Genomic DNA, 27455 nt, shown 5'->3' with positions numbered 1-27455 from the left:
ATACTTTTGTTAAGTTGAAAAAATGACTAAGTCCAACAGTAAGAGTTATGTTTTGTGAAGAATAAAACAGCTTAGTTCCGCAAATGTAAAAGAAATGACATGATTTAAAGAAAAGAGAAGTAAATTTAGTTAATGCAGTAAGTAAGGAGTTCCGTGTTAATTAACTTTAGGCTTACATAACTTCGAACAACCTTACAGGAGCATTAATGGAGCAGCGTTCAACTGGTAACCTGTATTTGCGTCTGTATGTATATACTCGTGGAGAGAGAGAGAGAGAGAGAGATACTGTAGATAGATATATTGATAGATATGTATATATACTGTACATAATTATGTTGGGCTACTTTATACCGAAATTCACTGCTTCTGAGGCTTGTTACCGCTACTTTTGGTCACAAAAATCTGGCAACCCTGGCTCAACCTAGTCTTTCCCGCGCTCCCGTTTGATTCACTAGCTTTGTATTCTAATCCACGGCAAGGTTCCCGCTCAGAACCGAATGTAGCAGAAACCAAGGCAATATGCTTAAAGAGCAGACTTTTGACACCAAAGTGACACATTTCTGTTGAGAGTTCCATGGTATGTGTCTGTGCCACAAGCCGCAACCATCAGCCATTCACAGGCAAGCATGACTAGCTATGAGAAGCCAATCATAACCCTTCCCTGGCGGCAAGTGCGCGCACTGTTTCCCTCCACTGTTTATTCTTGCACCACCCGCTGCGAAAGTGGCCACGAGCACAGTTTCTGAGGACTACCTGGCCCCCTTTTTTGCTGTTCCCTTACTTGCCTTTCCAGCGTGATGCGATGCCAGACCACAACAGGCCTAAGACTTTGTCGCAAAAGGGACAGAAAAAAAAGCCAACACTTAAATATGATCAGAAAATGGATATTACTTGACACATTGATCATCACCATCCACACCTTCTTTCCCACCTTAGAGCAGGGTGAGAAGTAGCAATGTCCAGACAGCCCAAATTTGCCCAATGCAATGGGCCACGCTTCCATTCACTCATCATTCAAGCCCCCGGAATCCTGGCTCTTTCGGATACGCCAGAAATATTCACCACGTTCTGAAGCTTCACATACACGTATCCAATAGAGTCAATCCGGATGCTGCCACGTTAAAAAATGGGTGCCAAATCCCTCATCATGCACTTCTCCTCACAACATTCATCCAGCCAGCTCGATCTCTTATCAGTTCCCTAGATACATCAATAATGAAGAGAAAAAGGCAAGAATAGCTGCAGACTTCGAGGGGTTCCTGAGGGAGGCTAAGGAGTAAGAAGTGAGGTTGAGGCATCAGCAGCATGAGGCACCACCACACTCACCTCATGCTGAGAGGCTCCAGTTTGCCTCTAGCCTCAGATCCCCCACCCCACCCCTTCCACTTAGGTACTGTCACCAGTCAAGTCAGGTAAGACCCTTTAATATTGTTTATTTAATTTTTAATATTCTTTATTCCCAGTAATACTTGCAAAGAATAATTATCTGAGTGTGTGCTAGTGTTCACTGGTGACTAGTTGGGTGTAGGTAGGGTGATATGTGGCAAATTAGTTGAGGCCAAAACTATAAGTAATTTTTCCCATATGTTATGTTATTCACAAACCACAGAATTTCTAAAGCACGGCAGTGGTCCAGAACCATATTGCTGCAGATTAGAAGACTCAGCTGTATACTGAAGTTAAGTTGATGTCAAGACAAACCATTAAAAATCATTCATTCATTTTCATACCCCAATATCCTATGTTAATTCTTTTCAGTATGATGACATCTCTTTCTATTTTATTTTTGCTAACTTAACGAAGCTCAGGAGATTTCAAAATGCATGGTAACTGTTAGCTATATACAGCTATACAGCATTCACACATCCCTTCAGCACAAGAGGTCTTTCCAATGTTGAATAAAATAATCTGGGAATAACTAGAATAATCCAAAATCTGAGGTCAACATACGAAATAAGTTCCAGACAGAATCCCCCCCTATCATGTCCTATGATACAGTAATGATTAATACGAAAGAGTGAAACTGAGTATAAAAAAAAAAATTGCTCTCATAACTTCGTCTATATCATGTAATAAAGTGGCACAGGAACTTTTCATCTGGGCCATATGCACTTATGTTACTATGTGAGGATTAACTGGTGAGCATGGCACATACCGGTGATTTCAGCACATTCGTCCAACTCCACCAACGCGTCTGGCTCCAAGAACTGAAGCTCCTGATAGAGGGTGTTGCCTGTACGCTCCTCCCTGCACCACACACCAAAATAGGTTAGGGTAGGTTTAATTAGGTTCAATTAACGTTTCCCTGTTTCTCTGGTGGCTGAAGAGCCGGTTTCATGTGAGAAGTGGCATGTGGCTTGGGTTGCCAAATGCCAACACCACATAAATATTCATATCAATCAAATACACGTGATTTATGACAAATATTTTTCACTTGGATAATATCAGGCATCCAAAGAATGGTTACACAAAAACATTTCTGACATAATATGGCATCCAAATCAGACACACAATGAGACTTATGATAAATAATTTTCACTTAGATATCTAGCATCCAAAGAACAGTCACAAAGAAAACATTCTGGTCATAAAGTGACATCTAAAGAATGGGAAAGTGTTACTGGTGAGCTAGTTTAATTTAGCTAAATTCTGGAAGGAGACTCTTTTATATGGTGCTGCCAATATAATGGGGCAGCTACAGATACAAAATATACGAAGGTCCCTAAACTCCTCCTCCACTCCCTGAAAGGACATGGAATGCAGGAATAAGGTAATTACAGACTGCAGTTTACTAGATTCATGTCCAGATGAGTCTGGGTCTACCATATCCACAAAACCAATAAAAACAACATTAGTTAAATATAGGTTTTGTTTGGTAGGATATTTTATAAAGTTATGTAATGAATGAAATCTGCTGAGAGAGAGAGAGAAGGGGGGGACTGTTAGTATGTAGGGAGGGGCATGTTAATGTCTGAAAAATTTTAAGCAAGCATGTTACAGAGCCAGACATACCAAGGATTCCGGGGGCCTGAATAATGAGTGAATGGAAGTGTGGTCCATTGGACTTGGCAAACTTGGGGTGTCTGGACATTGCTACTCAACACCCTGCCTTAGCATGGGAAAGGAGGTCCGGATGATGATGATGATGATGATGTTAAAGTGTGTGAAGTTAACCCACATTATGAGAAGACCTATTTTTATTGGTTTATTCATTAATTTCTCAGGACAGGCTTTTCAGACTGGAAGGACTAAATATACCCTTCACTATTCCCTTCTGCACAAAATGCTATGCTTCTCATGGGGCAACACAGGAGTAGATAGTGAATGAATGAATGAATATAATTATCTGAAGAGCAAAAATACAGAAAAATTCATCACTGAACTGATGGAATTATGAGTGCAAGAGATGTGTGATAGACATGGAAAGCATAAATGAGTGAGACAGTGTATGATACACCATGGAATAGACTACACCAGTTATGTTCAAGTAAGTAATGTGCATGTACTCACTTGTGTGTGGTGGTGGTGGGGCGTGGTTGGGAAATACTGCGGGTGTCGGGTGAGAGGTCATCCATGTCCAACTCAGGTGACGATACATCTTCCCCTCCACCACTGAAGCCTTCCACCCACCCTCCCTCTGACAGTTAAGTACAAAATTAGTGCAGTCATCAATCCGAATTCACATATAACGCCACACTCTCCCACAGTACAGTACTGTTCACACTGTCAAAACATTATCCTTCTGATACTGTTATGTCATCAAATCAAATTTACATACATAGCTACACCCTCCCTCTAACTGTACAACACCACAAAAGTCTTCCAGCTAAGGTCACACATGTTGCTACTCTTCCTCTGACATTGCAAATACTATCCAATAAAGCAAATTTAAAATTGTAAACTGTGCTGTCAGAAACACCAAAACACTGCAAGATAAAATACTAAATATTTACTATATCACTGAATGATTAACAAAATACCTAACCATTAAGATGTTGAGGTATATTTTAATATCCTCAGAACTAGTGCTAAAATTACCTGCCTGGCAAATCTAAACATAGAACTTGACCAGTAATAACAGAACCAACTAGCATTTTTTTTTAATCTCTATCTATTTTACACTTTTTTTTAAGCCAATAATTTAAATTCCTAACCCTATTATGGCTGTGCTGTGTTTACACTGATGCATCAATATGTTTACTTCCAGGAGTATAAATCTGCTTAGAGTTTAGAACTATCATACTCAATCTTCAGAGAAATATTAACTACTAATTTACATTCTAAAGTACGAAACTCTGAAGATAGTAGAATATGGATACAGGTGCACCTCAGGTTTATGGGTTGACATATCTTGATACTATATTCACTTCTACACCACTAGCCCTTTTCATATTTTCGGCATACCCTAAACCCCAATACTAATACTGGTAATCACAAAAGTTTTGAGGTGCTATCTGTGGCCTGCTGGTAGAATCACTCTCTACAATGTTGAGCAATGTCCTTGGATTGGGTGATTTACTTATAAGTATGTCTGCTCGACCAGACTGACCAGGGTTACTCAACAAAAACTTATACACAGCAACATACATATGTAGTTTGGTAAGATACTGGTAACCCAATAATCAGGCACACAGAACTAAATGACTGCCACCTAGGAGTGGTAATTTAAGGTGTGCAAATACAACAGTGACTGGATCTTGAGGCACCATATGCATGCAAACAAATCATAAAGGCATTAAAATGACTCTGATATACTTCTGTCTGCTAAGTGCTAGCTTACTGACTGTACTGTGAATCTTCCACAATGGTCACTGGCACAATTGCTGAAGCGTGCATCTAAGCTAGAAAAAATGTTGCAGCTACACTGCAATACCGTATTCAATAATAAAGATAATAAGCAATTATCATACTGCAGTAATGAAAACTCCAAAGAACACTTAACTGTAATGTAACAATATCATCATCATCCAGACTTCCTTTCCCACCCTAGGGCAGGGTGCGGAGCAGCAACGTCCAGACAGCCCAAATTTGCCCACTCCAATGGGCTACGCTTCCATTCACTCATCATTCAAGCCCCCAGAATCCTGGCTCTATCTGATACACCAAAAAATTTCACAACATTTGGAAGCTTCACAGAAACGTATCCAATACAGTCAATCCAAACACTGTCATATTAAACAGAGCTGCCAAATCCCTGATCATGCACTTCTCACAACATTCATCCAGCCAGCTCGATCTCTTGTCAGTCCCCTAGCCTCACTGACTTCCATACCTCTCTTTCTTACACACTCATCCACCATATCTCTCCACCTTCTCCTTGGCCTACCTTGCCTCCTCCCACCTTCAAAATCACTCAGATATACATTTTTCACCACTCTATTGTTATCCATTCTCTCCAGATGACCATACCATCTCAGTACACTCTCTTCGATTCTGGTGTCCACAGACTTCCTCACTCTCACGAATCACATTATTTCATATCCTATCCACTCTCTGTACTCTACATACATCTTCCAGCAACCCTATCTCCACTGCTCTCACTCTTTTCATTTTCATGCCACACCATAGTCTCACATCCATATGTAACAATACTTATAAATTCAGAAATAGCAAAGATAAAACTGAATAAACATGATGCTTTTCTAGTATTGCGATGAAATGCTTTCAACAAAAATATTAGTAGTGCTTATATCTCATTTACAGTAATGCTCACTATCATGCAAAGCAATCCGCTGTATGATTATGACCATTTCTAAGGAATTTTAACTGAACAGGTGGCTTCTCATAAATTTTTTTCAAATTTCTAACAAGCTCTAACCATCTAATGTGAGACTGGTAAACTCATTCTAACCCTTTCAGCCCAATGGCATCTGTTACATACTTTTCTTGCAATCTCCAGAAAATTTAATTTGAGACTTCAAACTGGATGGATTAGAAATAACCTTCAGTAACAACCTTCACTGTGGCAAGTCTCCTCTAAGTAAAATCAAATGATACAGGGGGATGGCAAAGAATAAAATGCAAAAGGCATCACATGGCTGAATGGGTTAACAGCAAACTTTTACTTCTGGTAACTCACCATCTTTACAACAAATCAAACCTTTACTTCCACTCATAAAACAAACTTTCGCCCTCAGAAACTCACACCTTATGAGTAGCCTTTTGAACAACTTACGTGTGGCCTATGGGTTGCACAATGATCCACACTACAGCAGGGTTGTGGGGAGATAGGCAAAGGCTAAAATATGAAAGTGTGACAATTTCAATTAAGTGTCCTATGCATCCAAAATTCACTGATACATTACCAAAAGCTGTGGAGATAAACTTTAAAAGGGAGTTAATGCTAAAAGGGGAAAAAATAAATAAATAAAATGATGCTAAAAAACTGCTAAACAAAATAATTATCTTCAAACAGTTTTAACCTAAGAAGTAAGAAAAATTGGTAACTCTAAGCCATATACCGTACTGTATATATAAAATACTTAGCACACATTACGCAGGCAGCCACAAATATTACAGGCACAGAGGAGGAAAATAAGTAGTTACTGGAAAGCTTCAAATATCTTACTCAATTAAAAAAAAAAGTGGCAAAATATTAAAACAAAAAATCAGAAGCATGTGTATTGCAAGCCAATAAATTTTAAATAACTGTAGGATCAAAAGTGCACTGCAACAATAAATGATAGCTCAGTGTGGTTTGCAAGCTTTGATGCAAAAACACTGCAAATAATTTTGTATCCAGTAAATACTAAAAGGGAATGAAAGAGGTACGAGGGAAATCTGGACAACAGGATAATGAGAAGAGAAACAGAATACACTAGATGCATTGGGAAAGCTCAAGAAATGAGGTGAAGAAATAAAAATCTGAGAGTAATAATCTAATAATTTAAAATACATACAGAGATGATAGGTGGGAAGTAATAAGAGGAGGATGCAAAAAGAAAAACTGTCAGTGCAATCAATATAAATAAAAATGAAAGATACTGACAATAAATAAAACAAAGGACAAAGTGAGAAGTGTGGACTCAATGTTCTGATATGAAAAAATGAATAAAACAGAACTGAAGGAGGAATTATTGAAAAAATAGACAAGTAAACAAAAAATTAGAGAAATAAATACCTAAAACAGGATAAAGGGAGGAAAGATAACACAAACAGGTGATGGAAGACAGAGTGATGAACAGAGAGGTCAGACCCATAAACATCAAGAAAGCAGAAAAGAAACAGGATTAAAACAGATGTTTAAAACAGACAGGACACAGGAAGAAAGCAGAGAGAGAGAGAGAGAGAGAGAGAGAGAGAGAGAGAGAGTGTGTGTGTGTGTGTGTGTGTGTGTGTGTGTGTGTGTGTGTGTGTGTGTAAGATACATGCCAGAGGTGAGTTAGAGCAGTGAGATACACAAAGGATGAAAGAAAAAAGTAACAACAGAAAAGTGAGAGAGGTGTGCCATGAGCGTACTGGTGGCTGTCTGTCGGTCGGCGTGCTCCACCGTGTCCGTCAGCTGACCTTTGTCCGTCCGCAGCACCGGTGTGTCGGGACCAACCTGTGCCTCCTGGGGGGTCAACACAAGAATTAAGAAATGAAATTAGTGTTGTAGGTAAACAAAAGTTAGACATGGATGGAAATACGGGACAGATGGTGCATATAACATAATTGCTTTCCCATTATCATCATCATCATCATGACCCTTTTTCCCACCTAAGACTGGTGTGAGGGAAGATCCAGAAAACAAGGTGAGAGAGAAAGCATGAACGAGACAAAACTAATAACAGCATGCACTTATTATTCTCTTATTGCTGTCTCTGGTTTATTCCATTGAATTTAAGGAAGACCTGTCAAAATATAACTGCTAATGAAGATTACATCCGATTCCCCAGTTCGAAAATACTCTCTTCACCTGAATAAAAATGTTACTACACTGTCATTATGAAATGGTTCATTAATGGATTTTGTATTGAGAGATGGACAAAAATTAGCTGGGGTAGGCAAGCAATGGTCTCAGACAAGAATCGGAGAACAGATTGTTGTGAGGTTATCATTAATTTTGGGAGAAGATACGAATTAGGAAGTAGCAACAAGGATGTGAGTAATTTATTATTATTATTATCCACCCACCCATCATCCAATCCTATGCTGCCCCATGAGGAGTGTAGGAACCCAGGGCTAGGCAAGTTGGTCCTGTCATTTAAGATGAGAGTGACCAGCCTCACTCATCCCTGGGTGGCATTACATGAGCAATAAACCCTAACCACCTCCTGGATATAAACCTACACAGGCTCATCCAATTCCAGTGCCCTAATTACATACTAAACAACCAGGTGCCATAATATGGTTATATGGTTACCAAACAGCACAATAAATAGTTTCCTAGTTAAGGAAACCATTTGGTTTATCACTCAGCGTGAAGTCACCTATATGCAGAAGGAAGAGGAAAGAAAGAAAGACACAGGAGGGAGTGAAAAGCCACCCGTAGGTAAAAGAAAGAAGAAAGAATGAAGGACAGAAAGACAGAAGAGGAAGGATAAAAAAGAGGAAAGGGCAGTCATCCAAAGCAGCACTACATTGAGTGAGTGGATGGGGAGCACCCTCACCTACCACAAAATATTATTATTATTATTACAGTATTACTATTATTGTACAAAGGAAAAGGGGAAAAAGAAGTGTGTGGTAATCATAGGGGCATTTGTCTTCTTAGTATAATAGGAAAAGTGTATGGTAGGATACTTATTGACAGAGTTAGAGAAAGAACAGAGAAATTAGTTGGAGAAGAACAGGGAGGCTTTAGGAAGGGAAGAGGTTGTGTAGATCAGATATTCATTCTTAGATCTTTAGTGGAAAAGTTTCTAGAGAAAGGAGAGAAGTTGTATGCGGCGTTCATGGATTTGGAGAAAGCATATGACAGGGTGGATAGACAAGGATTGTGGAAAGTGTTAAGAATATATGGAGTAGATGGGAAGTTGTTGAATGCTGTGAAGAGTATGTACGATGGTGCGAAGGCTGCAGTGCGTGTGGATGGTGAACTAAGTGAATTTTTCTCTTTGAAAGTTGGGTTGAAACAGGGATGTGTCATGTCTCCATGGTTGTTCAATCTGTACATGGATGGGGTAATAAAAGAAGTACAAGGTAGGGTAGTGGATGTTGGAGTGGCCCTGGTGAGAGAGGATAGTGTTTAGAAACTCCCTGTACTGTTGTTTGCAGATGATACTGTGTTGTTGAGTGAAGACGAAGGGGGGCTGCAAGGCTTGGTGGATGAGTTTGAGAGAGTGTGTAAGAAACGGAATCTAAAGGTGAATGTAGGGAAGAGTAAAGTGATGGTCTTTGAGAGAGGTGAAGTCAGTGAATGTACAGCGAGGTTGGATGGTGGGGAATTGGAAAATGTGAGGACGTTTAAGTACTTGGGTAGTGTGATGAGTAAGGATGGAGGTTTGGACGGTGAAGTGCTTGAAAGGGTACAGCAGGGAAGAAAGGTTGCTGGTTCTTTGAAAGCAGTGATAAGAAACAGGGAAGTGAGCATGGAAGTGAAAAAGTTACTACATGACAGTATTGTGATACCAACTCTAACGTACGGAAGTGAAGCTTGGACGTTGTTGGAAGGACACAAGTCAAGAGTGAGAGCAGTGGAAATGAGTTATTTAAGAGGAGCCAGTGGAGTCACATGGAGAGACAGGCTGACGAGTGAGGATATAAAGGAGCGTTGTGGTGTTGATGTGGATGTGACAGGAAGCGTTATGAGGAACATACTGAGGTGGTTTGGCCATGTGGAGAGGATGGAGGGTGAGAGACTGACGAAGAGAGTGTATGTGAGTGAGGTGGAGGGGGGAAGAGGGAGGGGGAGGCCAAGGATGAGATGGAGGGATGGAGTGGAGAGGTATATGAGAGAGGGGGGTGTGAGTTGGGAGCAGGGCAGTGAAATGGCGGGGGACAGGGCGACTTGGAGGCGATTTGTTTGTGGCCACTCCAAACAGGATTGAGGCGTCTGGCAATAGATAGAATAGATAGATTATGGGGCAACACAGGATTGGATGATAGATCGATGAATTATTATTATTATTGTGGAAAGTGTTAAGAATATGTTAAGAATATGTGGAAAGTGTTGAGAATATATGGAGTAGATGGGAAGTTGTTGAATGCTGTGAAGAGTATGTACGATGGTGCGAAGGCTGCAGTGCGTGTGGATGGTGAACTAAGTGAATTTTTCTCTTTGAAAGTTGGTTTGAAACAGGGATGTGTCATGTCTCCATGGTTGTTCAATCTGTACATGGATGGGGTAATAAAAGAGGTACAAGGTAGGTTAGTGGATGTTGGAGTGGCCCTGGTGAGAGAGGATAGTGTTTGGAAACTCCATGTACTGTTGTTTGCAAATGATACTGTGTTGTTGAGTGAAGACGAAGGGAAGCTGCAAGGCTTGGTGGATGAGTTTGAGAGAGTGTGTAAGAAACGGAACCTAAAGGTGAATGTAGGGAAGAGTAAAGTGATGGTCTTTGAGAGAGGTGAAGTTAGTGAATGTACAGCGAGGTTGGATGGTGAGGAATTGGAAAATGTGAGTACGTTTAAGTATTTGGGTAGTGTGATGAGTAAGGATGGAGGTTTGGAGGGTGAAGTGCTTGAAAGGGTACAGCAGGGAAGAAAGGTTGCTGGTTCCTTGAAAGCAGTGATAAGGAACAGGGAAGTGAGCATGGAAGTGAAAAAGTTACTACATGACAGTACAGTAATCCCGCATTTTTTGCGGATTTTTTGTCTACGGTTTTGCCCTCTCGCGGATTTTCTTAGCATTAATAAGTTCAACAAAAATATCCTTGAATATACAGAAAAAAAAAAATTTGAAATTCCCGCAGCTTCCAATTGTAGCACGGTAAACTCACGCCACCCTCTGTCCCTTTCCCGTGGCCCCTCTGCCAGTGTTACCATATCTAGCATAATTTTATTCTTTTAGCATAATTTTGATCAAATTTTCGAGTCTGGAATATTTTTTTAGCATATTAGAAGTTTTAGAATCATTCTAGCATAATTTAGAATGGAATGGAATATTTTTAGAATAATTTTATAAAAGCTACAAATCAGAGAGAGAGAGAGAGAGAGACGAATAAGGTAAGATGTTTGAATAGTTGGTTACTTTCAGTTTGGGCTTGGTTGGGTTGGATTAGGTTAGGTTAGGTTAGGTTGGATTAGGTTAGGTTAGGTTAGGTTAGGTTGGATTAGGTTAGGTTAGGTTCGGTTTGGTTCGGTTAGGTTAGGATAAGTTTGAGCTTTGTACTTTACCCATGAAACCTAGGTTTTTCCGATGGATTTTGGTATGATTCATTCGATTTTCAGCTTCATTTCAGTCGGAAATGACCATTTTCTGTGTTTCCCCCCATCCCTATAACCCCCGATTCCCCAAAGATCCCTCATTATTTCACGGGGATGGGGGGGGGGGTCATATCTCAAAATCTGGTTATTTCCGACGGAAATGATGCTCAAAATCGAACGAATCACATCAAAATCCATCAGAAAAACTTAAGTTTCGTGGGAAAAAGCAGTATGGGTAGATACCGATATTTATCCTCTTACTGTATGTAGGTACATTTTAATATTTTCATAGTAAACAATACATAATTAATATGTTGCACGAATATGTATAGAATTTTATCATTTAGCTTCAAGTTAGCATAATTCATTTTTTACTTGGAACAAATATGCTCAATCTAGCATAATTTTTTCATTGCCCTAGCATAATTTCGTTGTTTGAATATGGCAACACTGCTCTCTGCCCCGCAGTCTTCAGTCCATGCCTGACTGCCTTAAGTGGATGTTGTGGTTGTAACCACACTATGATATGAGCCTCTTGCCTCCCACTTGCTTTCCATATGGCCCCAGGACGTAAGCCAGCCTCACCAAAGGCTAATAATACAATTAGTAAGAACTCCAAAGTGACAAAACGATCAAGTTATGACCTTAGCAGAGAAAATTGTGTTCCTGGACAAGCTAAGAAACGACCGTGCGAGTGTTTGCTATCACCAGTTAATGCATCTTTTTATTTTGTACTGTTTTGTTAATAAATGTGTAGATAATTGTGTATTACAGTACGGTGTTTACGTTTTTCCTTCATAATGCAGTATGTGCTTTCAATCTTGTAAGAAGGTATTTCGGGATGAGTATGGAGGTTTCGGGACAATTCGCAGTCACAACAAACACAAAACAATTCGCCTTCATTAATGAAGATAGCTATGGGTGACGCTAGAATATAATTCAAAGGCGACTACAGCGAGGAAGAAACAAGTTAATTATTGACTAAAGGTGCAACTAATAAATAATATCCAGAACCTACGCTACTGAACATAGACTTTGCTGGATCCCCCTGAAATATAGTTATTAAAGTATTGATTAATTAATAATAAGTATATTGATGAAAGTATTGATTAGTATATTTATAGAATGGCGGGGAATCGTCCAGGGTGCGAATTGTTCTGAAGGGGAATCGTCCATGTTTTGACGGGGAATTGTCTGACGGCGAATTGTCTCGCAATCAGTATGGACATGGACTGTGTGATGGGCAGCATGGTGGACACAAGTGCAAGTTTTCAATTGTTAATAGAGTATTCGCGGAATTGACTTTTCGCGGGGGTTACAAGAACGTAACTACCGCGAAATATGCGGGATTACTGTATTGTGATACCAACTCTAATGTACGGAAGTGAAGCATGGACATTGTTGGAAGGACACAAGTCAAGAGTGAGAGCAGTGGAAATGAGTTATTTAAGAGGAGCCTGTGGAGTCAAGTGGAGAGACAGGCTGACGAATGAGGATATAAAGGAGCGTTGTGGTGTGGATGTGGATGTGATAGGAAGCGTTATGAGGAACACACTGAGGTGGTTTGGCCATGTGGAGAGGATGGAGGGTGAAAGACTGACGAAGAGAGTGTATGTGAGTGAGGTGGAGGGGGGAAGAGGGAGGGGGAGGCCGAGGATGAGATGGAGGGATGGGGTGGAGAGGTATATGAGAGAGGGGGATGTGAGTTGGGAGCAGGGCAGTGAAATGGCGGGGGACAGGGCAACTTGGAGGCGATTTGTTTGTGGCCACCCCAAACGGGATTGAGGCGTCTGGCAATAGATAGATAGATAGATAGATTATTATTATTATTGGAATGTAAGAGGAGCAAATGATGAGGTGAAAGAGAGAGAGATTGTCCAGGTGCTTCAGGGTGCAAAGGTTGATGTATGCGGAATAACTGAAACTAAATGTTGAGGTGAAGAGTGTGAGAGAATGGGAGTATGGATGGGGTATATGTGCAGGAGTAGGTGAGAGTGAGAGGGCAAAAGAAGGAGTATGTATAGTTGTGAGTAAAAGATGGAAGAGCATAAGAGAGAATGGATCAGTTGGGTCAAGGATTGTGTGGGTAAGATTGAAAGTTGGAATACAAATGTGGGCGATTGTGTGTGTGTACGTGCCAACACAAGATCGTGCAAGCAGAGTGAGAGAAGAGTTCTGGACAAATGTGGAAGTGTGCATGGAAAAGTTTGGAAGGAATGAGAGAGAGTTTTTGATCGGTGATATGAATGGTAAAGTTGGGAATGTGAAGGTGGATGGAATAGTTGGTGAGTGGGGTGTGCCTGCTGAGACAGATGAGAATGGCAGTGCGTTAGTGGACATTTGTGCTGGGAGGGGGTTGGTCACAGCCAATACCCTCTTCAAGCACAAAATGATCCACAGGTATGCATGGCGAGTGATGAGAAGGGTGGGTGGTGAACTGAATGAAAGGAAGGCAATGACTGATTATGTGTGTGTGGAAGAAAGGATGCGAAAATGTGTAATGGATGCAAGAGTTTACAGAGGTTGGGGGAGTAGACTTTCTGACCACTACTTGGTGGTGACCAGAATCAGGGTCCAATTAGGATGGAGAAATAGAGGAAGGGAAGGGAGGGAAGAAGGAGTATTTGTAAGGTGAGTGGAAATGTTACAAGAGGATGAGAAAAAGGCAGAGTATACGACAGAAGTGGAGGAACGATTGGGCAAATATGAATCGGAGCAGATGGGGGACGTGGAAGGTGTGTGCAGGATATTTACAGAAGAAATATGTGCAGCATGTGATGTGGTGTGTGGGATGAAGAGAAGACGGAGGGGTGTGCAAGGAACAGTGTGGCGGAATGAAAAGGTGAGACAGGTTGTGGCACAAAAGAAGAAAGCATACAATGAATGGATGAGAAATAGGGGCGTGCAAGAAGCTGAGAGGCAGAAGAGAGAGTTATATGTAAAAACAAAGAGAGAGGTGAAAAGATTAGTAAGAGAGAGTAAGAAGGGAGTGGATGAGGAATTTGGAAGGAACTTGAATGTAAACGAAAGGACTGTAAGAAAAGGTTCTGGAAAGAGGTGAAAAGAGTAAGACAGGGTGGAAGTGAAGTTAGTAGGGGAGTGAAAGATAAAAATGGTAGATTACTAGTGGAGAAGGGAGAAAAAGTGACCAGATGGAGAGAACACTTTAAGGAATTGTTGAACATAGAGGATGGAAGTAATGCCAGTATAAGTGGCTGGGGAATGGCTGGGAGAAGGAGGGAGGTGAGAAGACAAGAAGAAATCAGTAGGATAGAAGTTGTGGAAGCAATGAAGAAAGTTAAATTGGGGAAAGCCCCAGGAATTGATGGAGTGTGTGATGAAATGATGAAGTATGGGGGAGAGATAGTAGTAAAATGGATGCGGAAAATGTGCAGATTGGCTTGGGAGGAAGGTAGAGTCCCGGAGGATTGGAAGTCAGGTATAATTATTCCCTTGTGCAAAGGAAAAGGGGAAAAAGAAGTGTGCAGTAATCATAGGGGCATTTGTCTTCTTAGTATAATAGGAAAAGTGTATGGTGAGATACTTACTGACAAAGTTATAGAAAGAACAGAGGAATAAATTGGAGAAGAACAGGGAGACTTCAGGAAGGGAAGAGGTTGTGTAGATCAGATATTCATTCTTAGATCTTTAGTGGAAAAGTTTCTAGAGAAGGGAAAGAAGTTGTATGCGGCCTTCATGAATTTGGAGAAAACATATGACAGGGTGGATAGACAAGGATTCTGGAAACTATTAAGAATATACGGAGTAGATGGGACGTTGTTGAATGCTGTGAAGAGTATGTATGATGGTGCTAAGGCTGCAGTGCGTGTGGATGGTGAACTGAGTGAATTTTTCTCTTTGAAGGTTGGGTTGAAACAGGGATGTGTCATGTCTCCATGGTTGTTCGATCTGTACATGGATGGGGTAATAAAAGAGGTACAAGGTAGGGTAGTGGATGCTGGAGTGGCCCTGGTGAGAGAGGGTAGTGTTTGGAAACTCCCTGTACTGTTGTTTACAGATGATACTGTGTTGTTGAGTGAAGACAAAGGAGAGCTGCAAGGCTTGGTGGACGAGTTTGGGAGAGTGTGTAAGAAACGGAATCTAACGGTGAATGTAGGAAAGAGTACAGTGATGGTCTTTGAAAGAGGTGAAGTCAGTGAAAGTACAGCGAGTTTGGATGGTGAGGATTTGGAAAATGTGTGTACGTTTAAGTACTTGGGTAGTGTGATGAGTAAGGATGGAGTTTTGGAGGATGAAGTGCTTGAAAGGGTACAGCAGGGAAGAAAGGTTGCTGGTTCCTTGAAAGCAATTATAAGAAGCAAGGAAGTGACATGGAAGTGAAAAAGTTACTACATGACAGTATTGTGATACCAACTCTTTCACCTTTGTCTATTAACTTGTATCTTTCCTTTCTGCTGGAAGTTTGTTCTCAATCAGCCTGTCTCAAAGGTGGGTGACCATTCCTAACCCTCTAACTATTGCCCAATTGCTTTAACATCCTGTGTCTCAAAAGTTTTCCAGTCTATTCTTAACAGAAAAATTTTCAAGCATCATCCCTATTACAACCTTCTTTCTGATAGTCAGTATGGGTTCCAACAAGGATGTTCCGCTGGCGATCTTCACACCTATCTTCCAGACTCCTGGTCATTCATTTTTCGGGACTTTGGCGAGAGCTTTTCCATTGCACTTGACATCTCAAAGGCTTTCAATTGAGTCTGGCATAAATCTTTAATTTCCAAACTGCCCTCTAATGGTTTCTATCCTTCTAACTGTGCCTTCATCTATGGCTTCCTTTCTGGTCATTCTATAGCTGCTGTTGTACACAGCCACCATTCTTCTCCTGGATCTATCAACAGTGGTGTTCCTCAGGGATCTGTCCTATCACCAACTCTCTTCCTTTTATTCATCAGTGACCTCCTAAACTGTACATCTTACCTATCCACTCATACGCTGATAATTCCACCCTTCACCTTTCCATTCAGTTCCTGCAACATCCATTTCAGCAGCTACTTGAACAAACAATGGATGAGGCTATGGCACACCTAATGTCTGACTTGGCTTGTATCTCTGAATGGGGTAAAAGTAATCTTGTTGTTACTAATGCATCAAAGACTCAGTTCTTACACCTATCAACCCGACAAAATCTTCCATGGGAGTACCCACTAATGTTTTACTCTCCTCCTCTTACTGGCTCCCTTCAACCTCTGTCTCTTCGCCGCACTGTTGCATCTTTATCTGCATCCTTATCTCTTTTCTATCACCACTTCAATGATCACTGCTCCTCTGAACTGTCAGCTTGCATCCTTCCACCTCTACGACAGGTGCGTATCAACCGTCTAGCAACAAACTCTCATCCCTTTTCTGTCCAACTCTCTAATGTAAGAGTTAACCGTTACTTCCATTCCTTCATTTATGCAATGGGTCAACTCTGGAACTGTCTCTCTCTCTCTGTATTTCCTACTTCCTATGATTTCCAGTCTTTCAAACACAGTGTGTCCAGGCATCTCGAAATGAATGGATCTTGAATTTGGCTCTCTGTTGTAATGGTTTTGTTTTTTCTTGGAATGAACAGTTTGTGGGCTCCTGGCCTTTGGTTCCTTCTTCCTTGCATTTAAATAAAGGAAAAAAAAAAATCTTTCACAACACATGTGGTCTTCCTCATGTTACCCAGTTTCACGTGTACTGGGTATACACTTAAGGACTGATGGCCAGATTACCCCACATCAAGTTATTAAACGATGAAAAAGTCATGAGGAGTATTCAACCAGATTAACCGAATCTGGCCAAGACATCTTTTTCATTTTATTATTGCCACCTCATGACTATTTTATTCTGAGGTATCAACTTTTGAAACTGAACAATTGGATATAACAGTAATAAAACTGAAGTGTTATATATAATGTTAACAAACTCTTTCTCACAAGACACCTTTCCCTATCCATCTATCTATGTACAGCCATATGCCAGTAATCCTGTAAAGAGAGGCCACAAAAAAATTGCCTCCATATCACTATGTCCTTCACCATCAAGGTATTCAGTCTTAAATTAACACCCCCTTTACTCATATAACTCTCCAACCCATCCTCCATCTCATCCTCAATCTTCCTCTCCCCTTTCACCTCCCTCAGATACACATTTATAGTCAGTCTCTCATTCTCTATCCTCTCCACTTATTGGTCATATTGTCTCAGAGTTTTTCTCCTAATGGTTTCAATCACATCCACATCAACACCACAATTCTCTTCCACTTCCTCGTTGTCTGTTTCTCTCTCCATGTACATTCTTATGCTCCTCTCAAATACTGTAACACATATCCACTGCTCTTACTCTTCATGTATGTCCTTCCATCAAGGTTCAAGCTTCCCTGCCATTCGTTAAAGTAGGGATCACAATAATGTCATGCAGCGATTTCCTCAATTTCCATGCTCATTGTGGTGTGGATGTGGATGTGATAGGAAGCATTATGAGGAACACACTGAGGTGGTTTGGCCATGTGGAGAGGATGGAGGGTGAAAGACTGACGAAGAGAGTGTATGTGAGTGAGGTGGAGGGGGGAAGAGGGAGGGGGAGGCCGAGGAAGAGATGGAGGGATGGGGTGGAGCGGTATATGAGAGAGGGGGGGGTGCGTTGGGAGCAGGGCAGTGAAATGGCAGGGGACAGGGCGACTCGGAGGCGATTTGTTTGTGGCCACCCCAAACGGGATTGAGGCGTCTGGCAATAGATAGATAGATAGATAGATTTCCCTATTCTTTAATACTGCTTTCAGTGAGCTAGAAACCTTTTCTCCCTGCTGTACCCTTTCATGTACATCATCATCATCTAAGCTTCCAACTTTACTCATCGCACTACCTGCACACTGTAACATGAAAGACAAAAGTTGTTCCATTTTGTCCGAAGATTTAGTGTAACTTGTAACATCATGAGAGTTCTAACATGGCTACATATATGTGATTGGCTAGCCTGACTTTCACATCTGCTGCAGATGAAATGACAGTATAAACGGACCCAGGAAATTCTGAAACCTTAACATCCATTTGCAAGTACAGTGTACTGCTGCGTCCAAGAGACAAAATGTGAACGATACTCAGTCTGGCAATGACTTCTTGGCCGTTACATAATTGACATCAGGCAGACCTAGTATATACCTTGGTATGGACAGGGCAAAACAGCATGCATCCAACTACTGGGCAGATGAAAGAGGACAAGCTATAACTTTATTTATGAAGAAAGAAACAACAGTTATGAAGAAAGAAACAACAGACAGCAATCATCGTTCAGGTTACCTTGGTGTTACCACACCAATACGGGACCAGGAAATTATCATAATGATGGAAGGTAGTACCTGTAAGCAGTGCTTATCCTGTAAGACACAAACTGAACCTAGCATGAAGCACATGAACAGTTGTGCATTGAGTATGGTCTTCTGGGTTATGTGTTCGAACCTACGCTCGTGAGAATCATTTCACCACTCATAAAAAAAACATTTGATTATCATTATACACTGACTCTATCCCCATTTGTAACAACGTTGTCTGATGACAGATAATGACAATCACTGCTTATAATCGCTAACTAAGGCTAAGCAGTAATTAAATTAATAATGAAGTAGAACCAAAATCCAGACATGTCTTCAGCTAATTGAACTGCAGTGTTCCAAACATGGTATTAAAAAAGAGAACAGATGAGACACTGTTCATATACTGTATACATCAAGGACAATTAGCAGTCGGCAAAAGACAGCTATTGTATGTGCATTTACTTTGCTTAATTAAGAAAAATATGCTCACATCCACAGGCTTGTCACCTGGAGCAAATGGCAACTCATGTCAGTGCTACCAACCATCTGTATGACACAAAGCAGAACACACCAAAGCTTTAGCCTTTCAGCAAATGTTTTCTTCAAATTTCAGGACATGACTCTTGTCCTTTAGTGTACCTGAAGTCACTCCCATTCTCCATTTCCAGACCATCCAGTCTCACTATACTGTACTTCATTTCTCTCACAGACAGTAACTTTACTCTTAGCTATATTCGCTATTGGATTTTACTTCTTACACACACTGGCAAATTTATTCAACATGCTTTGCAACTCCCAGTCAAACTGAATAAAATAAATCTAGCAGCAGCAAGAATAATAATCATCAACATCTCCAACACCTTGCTCCCTCCTGGGAAGACTGGGCATGAAAGTGATAGAAACACCTCAAGGCTACTTTATTCTCACACATCTTTCTTACCCTCTTACAGTAAAAGTCCTGTAATCCGAATGGCAGGGGACTGAGGAAGTTTTGGACTATTGGTTTTTTCAGACTATTGGGTGTGACCTCTTAAAACATTTGAAATATGTACACTCAGGATCATTAATTTCTGCCTAGGGGTGCCCCATTCCTACCCCTTTATTCCCAGGGAAGAGGGGAGGGTAACGAAATGAGCTCCACCCAACTCTACCCCAGCTCCCACCTCTTCCCAATAGCCCTACCCAACCCCCCCCTCACTCATCATTCTTAACTGGCAGTTACAACTTAAGCGTATTTTATGCTTAACACTCTTGGTCCCACTACTAATACAAACACAGAACATTAGGATATGTAAAAAGTATATACTGTTAACATGCTGCAGTAAGAAATTAATGCATTATGACATTGACGGTAAAACAAAAACATTAAGAACGGCTACCTCAGGCCTCATGTGTTGGTTGCACTGCTTTGCAAATGCACACACACACACACACACACACACACACACACACACACACATGCAAGCACACGCAAGCACCCAATGCATGAGGCCTGCGATGCCTGTTGTTAACTATTTTGTTTTACTGTCAACATTATACTGTAATGCATTAAATTCTTGCTGCAGTGAGTTCACTGTTACATTATATACTTTATACATATCCTAGTGTTTTATGTTTGCGTATTAGTAACATGACTATGAGTGTAAAGTATGAAATTAGCTTAAGCTGTAACTGCCAGTCAAGAATGATGAGTGAGGGGGTTGGGTGGGGTAGGGGTATGGGGGAGGGTTGGGAGCTGGGGTAGAGGCAGGTGGAGCTCATTTCGTTCCCCCCTCCTGTCTTCCATGGGTATATAGGGATATGAAGGAGGCACCCCTGAGCAGAAACTAGTGATCATGACTGTACATGATCATTAAATAAACATTTAAAATGATATGGGGTATTGATTTACTCATTGGAAATGCAGATTAGTGTAGATAAATACTTGCAGGCAGGTACATCCAAGTCCAAGAGCAAGTCCAAGCCAGATAAATCCTTAGAGGGAAAAAAAAAAAAAAAAGCCCAGAGAAATTAGAAAAATGTTGCCTTGATACATTTGGAGTACAGTATTGGGATTTTCGGATTATTGGTGGTCGGAATGGAGGACTTTTACTGTATGTACTTCTTCTCTTTCACCAATTAAATATTCCAATATCGTTTTCCATACCACATTAAGGCCTACCTTATCCAATACTGCTGTGTAACTCATTTTCACACACCTTGGTACTCTATTAATGTGCATTCTTTGTACATGCCCATACCATCTCAATGTATTCCTTTTTTTCCAGTCAGCAACTCCACATTTCACCCCTATAACTTTCTCTTCTATTTCATGATGCCCATAAACGGTACTTACACGCTCCATCCTCCCCACACCTGCAACTATTATAAGAAAGATAATTTCAACAGTTTGCAACCTAGACAGCTGTGTCACTCACTGCCTAGGTTTTTCCTCCCATTCGAGTGTGGGCAGCAAGGGACTTTCATGTAGGACTCTCTTAACCTGCGTGCTACAAACTTTATTACCCTTAAAAATACGACCAAGTTCACCAATAACTCTTCTCCTTTGAAGTAATCTCTCCTTAACCTTACCCTCAATTTTGCCATAGTTACACAACATAGTTACCAGATACTTAAAACTATCAACCTCCTTAAGTATACCACCTCCCATCTGGACCCCAAAGTTCACTGTCTCTTTTGACCTGTACTGCCTGTCAAAATCTTGTTATTCTCCTTCTTTTCACATTCCATTATCTTCTTTTTCTTTCTATTCACTTTTAATTTTGTTCTTGTGCAGACTCTCTCAAACTTATGAAGAAATCAATAAAACACATCGCTGGCTAGAAAAAGTTAAAGATCATCATGACGGGAAGTCAGTGGCAACAACTGACCTGCAGTTCACTGCTGAGGGCGGCATTATGGTGTGTGGTGGGGGCAGTGGTGGAGTGCTGGGGGCCAGAGGGCAGATCAGATGGTGACCCACCACTTCCCAGCCGACCTTCTAGGGAACTGTATCCGAATGACACCGGACCAGATGACCTGTGGAATCATAAATTATACTCTAGTTCATTCAACTTAACTTGGCCAAGGTTTTCATCCACTGGCAGTTTTGTTTCACACAGCTTAGTGGCAGAAAAAGACACTAATAAAGCTCTACATTCTTACCACAGCACTTTTCATTACTGACATCCTATTTTAATCACTTTTAACAATTCTACATTCAAGAGCGAGAAATTGAATTTTTACATTGCTACAGTGAAAACAGTAAACAGGTATCTCACTAAATATTCAGGACACAGTTAACCCTATAGGTGCAAAATATCTACTTCATATTTTTTCTGTCTAACATCTGATGCTTTAATTCAGCTTTTAAAAATTCAGTGCAGCAAGGTTAAAAACGGTTTTGAAATACTTTTTCTGGCCAAGAACTATAAACTTTATATTTCATTCCAGCAGGCACAAGAATCATATTACCGGGTAATCATCTCAGGATAAACCTGTCTAGTCAGATAGTTAAGGTTCAGTGTTGCAAAAAAGATTAATGCCATTCATATGCCTCAAATGGAACTGCAGCACAATTTGTGTGATAGGTGAGGATGCCCATCATCCACTTACTGAATGTAGTGCTGCCTTATGGTCTCTACACTGAGTGAGAAGCCAAATGGTTTCCTGTAACCCAGGAAACCATTTACTATGCTGGGTGGTAAACATATGACCAAGTTATGGTTAAGGCGTTCTAATCCAACTGAGCCAGTGCAGGTTTATATCAAAGTGGTGATTGGGGTTAATTGCTCACGTAATGCCATTCCAGGATGAGTGAGGCGAGTCACTCATCTTAAATGGCAGGACCAACTTGCCTAGCCATGAGCTCCTATGCTTCTCATGGGGCAACACAGGATTAGATGATGGATGGATGGATAATATATATATATATATATATATACAGGAGTAGTTGCAAGGAGACTGGAAAGGTTACAAGAGGATGAGAAAAAGGCAGAGTATAAGAGAGAAGTGGAGGAACGATTGGGCAAATATGAGTTGGAGCAGATGGGGGACGTGGAAGGTGTGTGTAGAATATTTACAGAAGAAATATGTGCAGCATGTGATGTGGTGTGTGGAAGGAAGAGAAGACGGAGGGGGGTGCAAGGAACAGCGTGGTGGACTGAAGAGGTGAAACGGGCTGTGGCAAAAAAGAAGAAAGCATACAATGAATGGATGAGAAATAGGGACGTGGAAGAAGTTGAGAGGCGGAAGAGAGAGTTATATGTAGAAAGGAAGAGAGAGGTGAAAAGATTAGTAAGAGAGAGTAAGAAGAGAGTGGATGAGGAATTTGGAAGGAATTTGAGTGTAAAGTGGAGGGACTGTAAAGAAATGTTCTGGAAAGAGGTGAAAAGAGTAAGACAGGGTGGAAGTGAAGTTAGCAAGGGAGTGAAAGATAAAAATGGTAGATTACTAGTGGAGAAGGGAGAAAAAGTGAGCAGATGGAGAGAACACTTTAAGGAATTGTTGAACGTGGAGGATGGAAGTATTGCAAGTATAAGTGGCTGGGGAATGGCTGGGAGAAGGAGGGAGGTGAGAAGACAGGAAGAAATCAGTAGGATAGAAGTTGTGGAAGCAATGAAAAAAGTTAAATCAGGGAAAGCCCCAGGAACTGATGGAGTGTGTGGTGAAATGTTGAAGCATGGGGGAGAGATAGTAGTAGAATGGATGTGGAAGATGTGCAGATTGGCCTGGGAGGAAGGTAGAGTCCCGGAGGATTGGAAGTCAGGTATAATTATTCCCTTGTACAAAGGAAAAGGGGAAAAAGAAGTGTGTGGTAATCATAGGGGCATTTGTCTTCTTAGTATAATAGGAAAAGTGTATGGTAGGATAATTATTGACAGAGTTAGAGAAAGAACAGAGAAATTAGTTGGAGAAGAACAGGGAGGCTTTAGGAAGGGAAGAGGTTGTGTAGATCAGATATTCATTCTCAGATCTTTAGTGGAAAAGTTTCTAGAGAAGGGAAAGAAGTTGTATGCGGCTTTCATGGATTTGGAGAAAGCATATGACAGGGTGGATAGACTAGGATTGTGGAAAGTGTTAAGAATATATGGAATAGATGGGAAGTTGTTGAATGCTGTGAAGAGTATGTACGATGGTGCGAAGGCTGCAGTGCGTGTGGATGGTGAACTAAGTGAATTTTTCTCTTTGAAAGTTGGGTTGAAACAGGGATGTGTCATGTCTCCATGGTTGTTCAATCTGTACATGGATGGGGTAATAAAAGAGGTACAAGGTAGGGTAGTGGATGTTGGAGTGGACCTGGTGAGAGAGGATAGTGTTTGGAAACTCCATGTACTGTTGTTTGCAGATGATACCGTGTTGTTGAGTGAAGACGAAGGAGAGCTGCAAGGCTTGGTGGATGAGTTTGAGAGAGTGTGTAGGAAACGGAATCTAAAGGTGAATGTAGGGAAGAGTAAAGTGATGGTCTTTGAGAGAGGTGAAGTCAGTGAATGTACAGCGAGGTTGCATGGTGAGGAATTGGAAAATGTGAGTACGTTTAAGTACTTGGGTAGTGTGATGAGTAAGGATGGAGGTTTGGAGGGTGAAGTGCTTGAAAGGGTACAGCAGGGAAGAAAGGTTGCTGGTTCTTTGAAAGCAGTGATAAGAAACAGGGAAGTGAGCATGGAAGTGAAAAAGTTACTACATGACAGTATTGTGATACCAACTCTAACGTACGGAAGTGAAGCGTGGACGTTGTTGGAAGGACACAAGTCAAGAGTGAGAGCCGTGGAAATGAGTTATTTAAGAGGAGCCTGTGGAGTCACATGGAGAGACAGGCTGACGAATGAGGATATAAAGGAGCGTTGTGGTGTTGATGTGGATGTGATAGGAAGCGTTATGAGGAACACACTGAGGTGGTTTGGCCATGTGGAGAGGATGGAGGGTGAAAGACTGACGAAGAGAGTGTATGTGAGTGAGGTGGAGGGGGAAAGAGGGAGGGGGAGGCCGAGGATGAGATGGAGAGATGGGGTGGAGAAGTATATGAGAGAGGGGTGTGTGAGTTGGGAGCAGGGGAGTGAAATGGCGGGGGACAGGGCGACTTGGAGGCGATTTGTTTGTGGCCACCCCAAACGGGATTGAGGCGTCTGGCAATAGATAGATATATATACAGTATATATATATATATATATATATATATATATATATAGTAGGGACTCGCAACTAGCGATCTTAAGAGACTGAGGAAACCTCGCTAATCATGAAACCGCTAGTTTGGAGGCAAAATTTATACAGCGAAAAATAAAAATTGACTGAAACATTTAGAAAGTTCGACTAATTTTCAATTTTTGTCTACTTTTATCCATGTGACAGGGTGGATAGACAAGGATTGTGGAAAGTGTTAAGAATATATGGAGTAGATGGGAAGTTCTTGAATGCCGTGAAGAGTAAGTACGATGGTGCGAAGGCTGCAGTGCGTGTGGATGGTGAACTAAGTGAATTTTTCTCTTTGAACGTTGGTTTGAAACAGGGATGTGTCATGTCTCCATGGTTGTTCAATCTGTACATAGATGGGGTAATAAAAGAGGTACAAGGTAGGGTAGTGGATGTTGGAGTGGCCCTGGTGAGAGAGGATAGTGTTTGGAAACTCCATGTACTGTTGTTTGCAGATGATACTGTGTTGTTGAGTGAAGACGAAGGGGAGCTGCAAGGCTTGGTGGATGAGTTTGGGAGAGTGTGTAAGAAACGGAATCTAAAGGTGAATGTAGGGAAGAGTAAAGTGATGGTCTTTGAGAGAGGTGAAGTTAGTGAATGTACAGCGAGGTTGGATAGTGAGGAAATGGAAAATGTGAGTACGTTTAAGTACTTGGGTAGTGTGATGAGTAAGGATGGAGGCTTGGAGGGTGAAGTGCTTGAAAGGGTACAGCAGGGAAGAAAGGTTGCTGGTTCTTTGAAAGCAGTGATATGAAACAGGGAAGTGAGCATGGAAGTGAAAAAGTTACTACATGACAGTACTGTGATACCAACTCTAACGTACGGAAGTGAAGCTTGGACATTGTTGGAAGGACACAAGTCAAGAGTGAGAGCAGTGGAAATGAGTTATTTAAGAGGAGCCTGTGGAGTCACGTGGAGAGACAGGCTGACGAATGAAGATATAAAGGATTGTTGTGGTGTGGATGTGGATGTGATAGGAAGCGTTATGAGAAACACACTGAGGTGGTTTGGCCGTGTGGAGAGGATGGAGGGTGAAAGACTGACAAAGAGAGTGTATGTGAGTGAGGTGGAGGGGGGAAGAGGGAGGGGGAGGCCGAGGATGAGATGGAGGGATGGGGTGGAGAGGTATATGAGAGAGGGGGGTGTGAGTTGGGAGCAGGGCAGTGAAATGGCGGGGGACATGGCGACTTGGAGGCGATTTGTTTGTGGCCACCCCAAACGGGATTGAGGCGTCTGGCAATAGATAGATAGATAGATTTTACATACTTAGTAATATAATTAATAGGATAAAGCAACAAAGTCACCATTAAATGCTCAGAATGCAGTTTATTGAAAGAAAATGTTGGGAGTTGGGAGTGCTCATGCTTACTGGGAGTATGCGCCACCACCACCATCGCCACCCTCCTCTCCACCATTGCCACCCTCTTCTCCACCATTGCCAGCCTCTCGAATACCAGCCTTTCTCCGTATCTTTGATGTATCACATCGTCGCTTTCAAACCCTTCATAGTCGTTAAGTTCAATGGGGCTGAGTGGGGCAACATCATCTGGTCCTTCATCTTTGTCGATTGCACTGACAGTTTGTCTCACAGCTTCATGTTCCTCATTTTCTCTATGAAAATTTCCACCGCCAGCCACAGAAGCCATGAGAACAGTGAACAAATGGGGGTAGCCAGGGGGGGAAAAAGGGGGGGGGGTCGCTCTAGCGTAGCGATGGGCAGTACAACAGTGAACTGAAACACGTCATATGACTCGTTCGCTAGGTGCGGCTCACTTACTAGACAAGACTCGTTGGCTAGGAAAATGAGTCAAAATGTACCTCGTGTCTCACTCGCTAGACAACGATTGTCACGGAGTCATTAGTTTCGAAGTTTCTGTCACTAGTTATGAAGCTGAAGACAGCTTCTATCCTATTGCTAGACTTGATATCGCTAGTCAAAAAAACGTTAGTTGCAGAGCCCTACTGTATACAGGTGTACAGTATATATATATATATATATATATATATATATATATATACACAGTATATGAGAGAGGGGGGTGTGAGTTGGGAGCGGGGCAGTGAAATGGCGGGGAACAGGGCGACGTGGAGGCGATTTGTTTGTGGCCACCCCGAACGGGATTAAGGCGTCTGATAATAGATAGATAGATATAGATAGATAGACAGATATATATATGTATATATATACATACACACACACACATACATACATACATAGACAATCCATCTGCTTAATACGCAAGTTTCTACGAAGCGAAATGCCTAAAGTGCAATGAGGGGATGAAAAAATTAAATTATCGGTAGTGCATGAGTTGGTTTTGAGAACGTGAAACTGGGGCAGCAAAGTCAACCGAATCCGGGGTCGCATCACAGAATAAAACCTACCCTTGCAAAGCGCGAAAGAAAGTGACCTGTATCACTGTCACAAGCCACAGCCACGGACAGTGAAAATCTACCGGTCCGAAGCATAAGCAAAATCCTGGCAACCTTTGACGAGCTTAAAGATCAAGTGACAATGAATGAAAACTGTAAAGTGAGAGATCAAGAGGGTCTGGATGCCAAAGAAAACAGTCTCCGTTACTACCGAGATTGGCATGCCAAGGAAGAGAGCTGACAGCATCAGACTCTGATCACCATCTTCTTTACTTCACCACAAGAAGATCCAGAGTCCTCAACATCAGCCAAGGATGATGACGAT

General features: G+C 41.5%; 1 protein-coding gene across 1 annotated transcript in view; it reads right to left on the bottom strand.

Annotated features, from left to right (window-relative positions):
• The window catches only part of syd (JNK-interacting protein syd), a 466678-nt gene that overhangs the window by 334341 nt on the left and 104882 nt on the right, over positions 1-27455 (bottom strand). The window contains exons 5-8 of the mRNA XM_080274254.1: positions 21457-21604; positions 7459-7552; positions 3511-3637; positions 2156-2247 (exon numbers count right to left, since the gene is read on the bottom strand). Of these exons, the coding sequence (XP_080130380.1) occupies positions 2156-2247; positions 3511-3637; positions 7459-7552; positions 21457-21604 (461 nt within the window). The remainder of the gene's footprint in view (positions 1-2155; positions 2248-3510; positions 3638-7458; positions 7553-21456; positions 21605-27455) is intronic.

This window comes from Coenobita brevimanus, chromosome 57, assembly GCF_032717465.1.
Source record: "Coenobita brevimanus isolate Jiangsu-jjx chromosome 57, ASM3271746v2, whole genome shotgun sequence".
NCBI lineage: Eukaryota > Metazoa > Arthropoda > Malacostraca > Decapoda > Coenobitidae > Coenobita > Coenobita brevimanus.
This window is presented reverse-complemented; position numbering and strand designations above follow the sequence as displayed.